The sequence below is a fragment of the Musa acuminata genome, chromosome BXJ2-4 (genome assembly GCF_036884655.1).
Source record: "Musa acuminata AAA Group cultivar baxijiao chromosome BXJ2-4, Cavendish_Baxijiao_AAA, whole genome shotgun sequence".
NCBI classification, from domain to species: domain Eukaryota; kingdom Viridiplantae; phylum Streptophyta; class Magnoliopsida; order Zingiberales; family Musaceae; genus Musa; species Musa acuminata.
In genome coordinates this window covers 10,987,982-10,997,441 of record NC_088341.1, presented here as the reverse complement: position 1 = coordinate 10,997,441, position 9,460 = coordinate 10,987,982, and the positions used below count along the sequence as shown (strand labels likewise).

At 36.5% G+C, this 9,460-nt stretch overlaps 1 protein-coding gene across 1 annotated transcript; it reads right to left on the bottom strand.

The window, feature by feature from the left end:
* Positions 1 to 2,014: 2,014 nt before the first annotated feature.
* On the bottom strand, positions 2,015 to 9,409 carry LOC135609021 (agamous-like MADS-box protein MADS2). The gene is made up of 8 exons (XM_065102110.1): positions 9,180 to 9,409; positions 5,828 to 5,903; positions 4,479 to 4,540; positions 4,277 to 4,376; positions 3,017 to 3,058; positions 2,889 to 2,930; positions 2,487 to 2,617; positions 2,015 to 2,370 (listed from the first exon to the last, which is right to left on the bottom strand). Exons 1-8 carry the CDS (start codon positions 9,362 to 9,364, stop codon positions 2,286 to 2,288), a joined length of 723 nt encoding a protein of 240 aa, XP_064958182.1. The 5' UTR covers positions 9,365 to 9,409; the 3' UTR covers positions 2,015 to 2,285.
* Positions 9,410 to 9,460: the final 51 nt, after the last annotated feature.

Genomic DNA, 9,460 nt, shown 5'->3' with positions numbered 1-9,460 from the left:
TTGTGAGCCACCTTCTTGCAGCTGCCATCAACACTCTTGCAGATTTTAATTAGTGATCTGCACTGCCGATAATACTCACGAAATATCCAATAAATCTCCTTGTCATTTGAACTATGCGAACAAAATGACAACAGTGGAAACGAGCCTTTTTGGAATTCATACCATCTATTTAACCATCCTATTCCGAGAAAGAAATCAACATATTTCAATGTGATCGTATAAAGGTATATCGGTTCTACCTGTTCTAATTCCAGGAGATATCATATAAGTTGTTATACAACAATTGGATAGACGAGGATGAAGACATCATCGATGTCATATGAGTGGGCATATCTATTAGGAAACAACCGTGTGGTGCAATGTAACATCAACCACACGGAGATTGGCTCTCAAGTTATGAGCAGTTTAACTGCGAATTCAGCATATTTTGGACGTCTGCGAACTTGTTTCCGCAGAACAGATCAAAATCACAGGAGGAGGTACGATCTCAAAGTTGAGACCACACAGAATAGAGCTTGATATATTCCTAGGGAAACTAAGGGAGGCAGAACAAAATTGCATGTCCAAAGAGCACTGGAGACACGAACAACTTCACTCCAGAGTCATAAGATCTCGATGGTCGCAGAGGCGACGAGCACAACCAGAAGAAGATACGGCTTCCATGGCGCCTTGGCTCCGTGGTTTAACAAGTAAAACAGGAGCTCATAAGCGACTGTGGACAGGGGAATGCGCGTGACCTGAAATTTGTTGCAGGTTTCTGGAAACAGGAAGCGACAGCTGAACCAGAGAACGCCGGAGGAAGGCTTCGTCATCTCGTAGTCGTAGGCTACTAGAAACAGAGAAAGGCAATAGCCCCAGAGGAAGCCGGCGGAAGACTTCATCATATTCCAGGTGAGACGCAGGAGCTCGAGAGAAAGCCGGCCGAAGACTGCATCGTATTGCAGGTTCCTGGGAACGGAGAGCGGCAGCAGCCACGGAGGAAGCTGGCGGAAGCCTTCATCGTATTCAAGGCTCCTCGAACCAGGGAGCCGCAGCAGCTCCAGAGAAAGCCGAAGGAAGACTTCGCCTTCGCCATCGCCACCATGAGAGCTCCGTTTAGGCAACAGGTGAGAGCCAATATTATGATGGAGGCTACAAAGACGCAGGTCTTCGGCTTTGTATAGCCGGTGGTGGAATGGGACTTTTCGGGAATCGACGACTCGACGCTCGGTTTCTACAGGTTGTTGTGTATGGGTGATCGGTAAAGAACTTATGGGACCGAGCGAGAGGCTGTTTCGTGGGTGAGCTTATTAGGCTCTCCACTCCCTCTTATTTTTATTTTGTGTGAAATGCAACCAAGAATCGAGGAGTTAGATAATAGATTATAGGATAATTATAAATTATCCTTTTATAATTAGTTATTTTTAATATCTCGAGCAAAAATAATATTAATATTGAGATTAATTTATAATTAGTCATATATTATTTAAATTATATTATAATATTAAGATTGATAAATATTTTTGGATTTCTATAATCTGTATTCGAATAGAATAAGGAATCATAATACAAAATTCTCGTGAAGAAAGAAATTTATGATATTTAGGATTTAATTTTTTATAAACATTTTATATATCTCTGGATTTTGATTGAAGAGCAAAATATGAATAATAATTTTACTTTAAGTTTCTCTCTAGGATGCCTAAAGAGGATGATACTTTATAGGGTTTCTATGGAGGGTAAGAGAAAACAAATTTTAATTTATGTGAGAAAGATCCATAAAGAAATCATATTTTAGTAGGGATAACTCAAACTCATGCGATTAATCTCATATGATGAAAAATCTATGTTTTTCCGAAAAAAACATAAAACATAAGTAGAAGAAGAAGAAGACTTTCCATCCCTCGATTCTTCACCAAGCAACTACAACAAGAACCCTAACATCACTCTACTTTTGGGCTCCCCGTCATAACACTCAAGTAAATGACAGTAAATATGTTCTCAGCTTCTGTGCAGATCAACTCGATTACCGAGCACGCCATGCTACAAATAACCAGTTCAACTAGTCACATCATCTTGCAGTTGCTACAGAGTTGAGTTGCTACGATACAGTTGGTATCTTTATTATCGTTCTATTGGTCTTTATACGAGGGCGAAGAAACAAAGAGAGAGAGAGAGAGAGAGAGAGAGAGGAGGATGAGGAGGGTGGGGGGGCGCGACAGATAAAGCCATAAACAGGATTTGGAAATAGGCGAAAGGAACCTATAACTACAGGTGCGCCGATGTGATCTCGAGACACGTAGCCGTCAAAGCCATCTTGGGATGAGCCCGTCGTCATCCCGAGCTGCGCCTTCACCGTCGTTCGACGGGGCTGTGCATGATTGACTGGATCTGCAGGAGACAACCGCAAAGGTTATCGTGTAGTGTTTAGTGTTAACTAAGAAGCATTTATTCCCCTCACAAACTGTTGAATGCATTGCTTCCTTGTACGTAAAAACGAGCATTACCCGACTTGCAAAGCTGGGTCATATTCCAGTAGCTGTAACAATCCTTCCGCTCGAGGAGGCTTCTTGGCAGCACTGTTACCTCCATCTGGCCATGATGGTTGGAGCTGAGTTTGTGAACCACCTTCTTGCAGCTGTCATCAACAAGCTTGCAGAATTTGATTAGTGATCTGCACTGCCGATAATACTAAAGAAACATCCAATAAATCCTCCTTGTCATTCGAATTATATAGACCATATGACAAACAGTCGAGATAGATGATGCCAAATTATCCCATGGATGGAATAGTGGGTGCAGTCCTGTATACTTTGCTCGAGACTAAATAGGAGAACAGTTAACCTTTAAGAAGCACAAGTGTAGCAAAGCAAATGCATTTACAGCATCGCAAGCAACTATCACAATACCTTCCTTCTTAGGTTTTTGTTGTCTTTTTGCAACTCTTGTTCCTGCGGAAAAGAATTAAGTGGATGAAGGACTAGGTTTCGGGCTTCAACGTTACAATAAAGGATTGAAGTCCTAATCAGAAATTTACCTTGTCTTTTAGATCGTAAAGCTGATCAAGCATTAGCTGCATCTGATAATATAGACAACATGTTAATAGGTTTGAGAAGGAAAACTTATAGTACATATATAAATATTCATAATTTAGCTATGGCAGGCCTACTTTGTCAAATTCAAAAGTTTCACAAGTGGGTTTTAAATTGATGCATAATTGATCCATACTCATCATGTAAGATTTAATTCTGACCAGTGAGATTATCCTACTCAGAGCTCAATGACTGTGAAGATGAACTAATCTCAAATAGTTGAAACACTAGTATCTAACTCAAATGTTTACTCTCATAATGTAAATAAGGTAATATTTGAATTGTTTATGTTTATCAAGTCATCCCAACTGGTTAGATCTTCACAGTAGGTGTAATCTCGTTGGACCATTTGATTGTCCTACGAGCGAGCACACCTTCAGATATATCTAATCATATGGTCTATCATCTGATTTAATCCCAACCACTATTTTGAAGATTCCTGAGAACCAGGCAGAGATCAACCATTTCTTTTAAGAAAGTACTCCCGGAAAACTTCTGGGGAAAAAATACTGGAGAGAGTAACGAGATGTTATTAGTTAATGCTCATCAAGTGCCACATACTACATATATGACCTTGTTCATTCCTCTTATTTCATGATCCAAAGTTTGTAACTCTAAACATTATCTCTGCAGTCCTTCTCTAAAGCATAAGAGAAAGATAAAGTTATCTTACCCGGTGTCTCTTTATCTTCTTTCATTTATGAAAATCTGACAACACATTTCTCTTCTTTCTATACCAACAACAATAAAATGGTAAATCTTAACTATTTGGAATCACCTATATGAATCTTTTGCCACTATTGAAATATGTAAAAAGTCATATGTTTAGTTAAATTCAGAGTACTTAAATTTTTTATTACTTTTATTAAAAAAAATTTTAGGTCTTCCTCTATTTTTCATCATATCATTAGCATTAGGAAGTCTCGTTAGTACATGCTCATATCATCTTAAATAATATTTTTTTTATTTTATCCTCTGTCGAAATAATATCTAATTGTTCATGAATAAAAATATTTCTCACTTTTTTCTATTCCTTGTATATTATGCATTTATGTTATATATAAATCTTAGGCAAATAATTTCACTTTCGCTACAAACAAAAGAAAGAGTTAAGCATGCCATTTGGACTGCAAAATTAACAATGACTCACAAAGGAGTAGGAAAAACAATACCCTCAGATAATGCTAAGAGTTTCTGCAATTTACCTTTTTTGATCTGATCTGCTTTATAGACACCTCTATTTGATTCTCGAGTCTCTCGAGCTCGTTAATACTTAATGGCCCTAGCTCCTCACCGAGGAGATTGCTACAGTCAGAGGGTTATAGCACCACATACCAGATAAGTGCATACATTACCACACACAACGGTGAACGCTAATTTACACGGATAATTAGTAATAATGATTACCTCTGAGAACGCTGCAGATATTCGATTCTTGCTTTCATCTTCAAGTATTCTTGATAACTGTTCTGCTTAGACAACACAATATTAACTGTCAGAGATCATCTGCTTAAGCATGATGATTGCAGCTTGTATGAACGCATACATGCATTTAATTGAGATGCTAATACACAAACACAAAGCTATCTGCGAGAAAGAATTCAACAATAACATAAGAAATGTACATATATATTCCCATTGTTGGCACAAAAGCTGCACAAACGGGAATATAATATGGCTTTGATAGTTGGTATAGACATTAATATATGTCTTTTGCGGATACCTTTTAAATAAGAAAAATAGCTAAGTAAATGCATGATGTTTTGATTGCTCCCATTTCATGAATGTATGGTAAAGTAGTCAGTATCTAGGTTTGCTGAACTCAATATTACTAAATGATGGATGGCAGATCAAATTAAGATATATGGTTTAATGCACTTTATATTAGTAAATAAGTAAAGTAGTTTCAGCTTATCAGAAGTATTGATGCATCAAATAGAGATATAGAACAGAGATTAGATTCGTATTGCAAAGGATTAAGGATAATCAGGCTATAGATACAGAAGTTGGATACTAACTTAATAATCTTAAGGTTTCATATTGACGTTCAAATATCATTTATAATAGCATTAAGTTAAACTCAAAATTTCTAAAATGATGCTAGAGTCGACTACGATGAAGCTGCCTAACCAGATGGACAAACAAGAAAACTGCTCCATGGCTAGAAACAACAAACTGCTCGGTAGCTTGACCATCTTGGAACGTGTTGAACTCACTTGTTCTTTGTTGCTTAAGCAGATTTTCCTCGCCTCCTTTCTCTTTGTTTTAGCTTTTTTTTCTTATTACCCACCCCGTCAATTCTCTCATCATATTAAGCACCTTTTAGGTTTTCCTACTACATCAGAACCTCTTAAGCAAGACAGACTCATTCCTGTGAACATTCATGATTCTAACTACATTCAAGATTGACGTGGATAATAAAATATATTCTTTCGTGTGTACAATTAATCCATGTTGATGAAACAAATGGGGAAAATGCAATGATAATTTTTACCCAGTTTTATGGTGAGCCAAATTTATAGTCAAGGCATTAAAAAGAGTTTTTGGATACTTACAGGATGAAGGAATCTAGTTAGCAACAATCTCTTTTGGATGTAATCTTAATTGTTATAAAGATAATTCACAAAATACTGCAAGGATGATGAAAAAAAAAAAAAAAAAACTATTGCATGCTAGTTTGATGTACTATATTTCATAGAAAACATACACAAACAAAAAAATGAGTAATTTCTTCCTATGCCTTGGAGATTGCATACCTGAGCTTCACTTAATGTTGGTATAGATTCTGCATTATTCCTGAACATTTGGTACCTTTCAAGTATCTTGAGCATGCTGAAATAAAGTTGGAAAAGAAAGGGATCTGAGAGTAGAAGGTTATGAAACTTACTAGACGCTATTTGACAATTAAAAATGATTTAAAATAATTTATCAAAAATTGGAAAGATTACTATTACACTTAGCATTGATATAATTTAACAATTTTAGTTGCACTTACTAAATAATTAACTACATTCTTCTTCAAAAACAATAAATAGTACACATTGGTTCAAAATTGAGATTCAATGGATCATTAACACATTGACATTCAATAGTTTTAAATAATCTCAAAGCAGGATATGATTCTCTCGATTATAAAGCCAATTGAGAAAATTATTCCTCACCTCGATCTGCAGTCTTACATAACATCAAACAGTCATATTTGCACTTTAAGATTTAAATGTCTCACGTATGTGGCCTATGTCCATGGATAAGGATGATTGAATAGATTGGAAGAACAATGACAATTAGAAATCCACATATTATAAGAGTTCCAATAACATGCCTCCTCTCCCAAGGTCACCAAAATAACAGAGATGATGAGTTGATCTATAACGTGTTTTATTGTGAACTGAAGTACTATAATCATGATGATGTGAGGATCAACCTTTAATGAGAAGAGTGGCAGAATCATAATGGAGACAACCACTCCTCACATCGGTGTAGGTTTTCTTCTCTATACTCACTACTTATATTTTTGAGATAACAAAATGACAACCACTTGCTGGAGATGACTGGAAATAAAAGAAACGGATGTTATAAATAATGAAATGAACATTAGTGATCTTCTGCATTATCGAATGAATCTCCTTCGATATAACAGAATCTTCTATAGATGCTATACAAAATCTATAAATGCCAGTGATCTTCTGAATGAGTCTTCTTCTGTATAAAATAATCTCTTATCTTATCTCTCTTATTTTTATATGCATCTTTTCATTGCTTTATTTTTTTCTCATTCTCCTTACCCTTCGTTTGTTTCAAGAAAAAAATTATTTAAAGGACTTGTTCCATAATATCACTTATATTTGTTTGGGTGTGTTAGGCAGTCATAACTTTTCCAAGGTTGTCTTCATATAAATCTTGATAGATGACGAAGAATTTCCGATGGTGTTTCTTTGTCAAATCTTTCAAAATCTCTTTGGCACATCAAATCATCATTTGAAGGTTCTTCGTAACTTTATTTTACCACCTCGAGGTAATGATATTCCATGCATGTTTGAGGAATTGAAGCTCACAACTCCCCAATGTATTTTCATCTAAATCTTGATAGAGAAGAAAAATTTTGTTATTCTTATTCTATAAATCCTTCAAGATATCTTTTCGACACATAGTAATCATCATCTTATTATCACCTCTCATATATCTTGAGATCTAAATAAGACTTTTATTATAATACAGCTCCCATGCCAGATTTGATATAATAAAGGAAGAAAGGTAGAGATGAAAGAGGAGGGGCTATGATGGAGGAGATAAAAGATAATAGATGATAATAAAGCCTCACATCATTGCAAATTTCCCACCGTACTACATCATGGCTCTCTATTTATTTATATAAATAGGAGACACATCCTAAAGATAACATTCATTGTCATATATTTATTCTAAGGTTCATAAATATTTTTATGGTGATTTTAGACACCTAATCCTTCATTTCTCATGAACCTTTTCATAGTTTTATTTCTTTATGCATTTGTCACTCTGATGTGACAAGTATAGATCTCTCATCATAATCATAGTCATAGGGGGGAAGCTCCGAGCCGTATCTTTGTGTATTCAACAAAATTTTGTTGCTATGATTTCGAAAAATAAAGGTTGATTCAATGAAATATAAGTAAATTTTACACATGGTCATGCTAGGAAATTTGGGGGGTCGTCATCCTTCAAATTAGTACATAATTGTACTAATAAAGATAGGTGGAACCCATTTCTTGGTTTTCAACTACACCTATGGAGATTGTAATGTGCTTCAGGTTCCTTTATGATATTTTTGTAGTTGCATGACCTAATTTTGTTGGCTTCTATGATTGCTCTCAGGTTTGAACTATAATCTATTCTTAACAGTCTGAAGTGAGCCTCAAGGGTAGTAATCCTATCTTTTCTAGGAATAAAATTGCACATATATGCCTTTGAATGTTTATCTGAAAGGATTATGTGGGGAGGGGTTATCATCCTTCAAATTATAGTACATAATTGTACATTCTGTTGCTCTATTTATCTTGCATGCACTGCTGCTTCATATTTGCTTTTTGGCATGTTTAGCATAGTTTAGATTCTGTTTACCACGTTTCTACCTACATATTAGCATACTCATTTGGTGTATCTCATAGTAACTGAGGATTTTCTACTTCAGGTTTTTGATGAAAGATCATATGCACACGCAGCTATGTTAGACAGCAAGAAGTGTAGCTTTGTGGACAAGATAAGGGTCAATCGAAAATACATATGCTAACATGCGAAGTTAGAATGCACGATGTAGCATGCACACCATAAAAGACACGCACAAAAGCAATAATCATGTGTTATCAGTTCTAGTAAAACAAAATGTGATGTATCTTCTAAAGCAATTCATGATAAGCTAAAAGGCAACAAAGAACAGCTGGAGAACTGATGAGACACATACGAAGAAAAGAGGACCAGTATTAACTTAAACTGAGAAGGTGGAAAGAGAACGATTATTTCTTTTGTGACTTGTAGATTATATTTTCTTTGCGAGGTGACATTTTCCATATCCAACAAAGATCTCTTCAAAAGGTGACGAGAAAAAAGAATTTTAGGTCTAGAAAACACACCAAATACTAGTCAAATCAGCTCAATGGAACAGTATTCACTACGATCTATACAGAAAACCGATTTCAAATCGATCGCTGCTGCAAAAGCCATCATGATTAGACCACCAAAACCCATTTCCAACCCTCAAATCAATCTCCAAAGTACACTCTCCCCCAGAAAAAAGATGGTCATCTCAACATGTTATACTAGATTTGTGGTAGGAAATAAATGATACAAAAGCTAAACTCTCTCTCCCTCTCTCTCTCTCTCCCCTGCGCCCCTTTTCAAAAAACCAAAAATAAAAAGAACATCTTTTTCGGTTTCTTTCACAAGAACACATCAAAAGAATGTAATATGAGATCTTATGCTCTAAGATCTCATTGCTAAGCACCATCAAAGGAAAGGAAAGAAAAGAGAGACGAGAACCCTGGAAAAAGAGCCAGAAAACTAGCAGAATATTACGAGATGAGGTATAGAAGAGGAGCTTCCAGCCACGGTCGTACGTGCGCACAAATATACCTGGAGGTGCTGCAGAACTCGAAGAGGCGACCGTGAGCGGAGAAGACGATGAGCGCTACCTCCGCATCGCACAGCACCGACAGCTCGTGAGCCTTCTTCAGCAGCCCGCAGCGGCGCTTTGCGAAGCTCACCTGCCTGTTTATCTTGTTCTCGATCCTCTTCAGCTCCACCTTCCCCCTCCCCATATCGATATATCTGCTTCCTTACAGATCTCGATACCACCAACACCTCCCCCCCCCCCCCACCCCCAAAAAAAAAAACCACGCTAATGCAGAAAGGAT

Bases quoted from the DNA above. Each gene is read 5' to 3' on its own strand.
- LOC135609021 (XM_065102110.1), bottom strand. From the start codon at position 9,364: ATGGGGAGGGGGAAGGTGGAGCTGAAGAGGATCGAGAACAAGATAAAC. The intron at 5,904-9,179 runs GTATATTTGTGC...ACTTTATTTCAG, and splicing joins GAGTTCTGCAGCACCTCCAG to CATGCTCAAGATACTTGAAA. The intron at 4,541-5,827 runs GTATGCAATCTC...TTGTCTAAGCAG, and splicing joins CAACATTAAGTGAAGCTCAG to AACAGTTATCAAGAATACTT.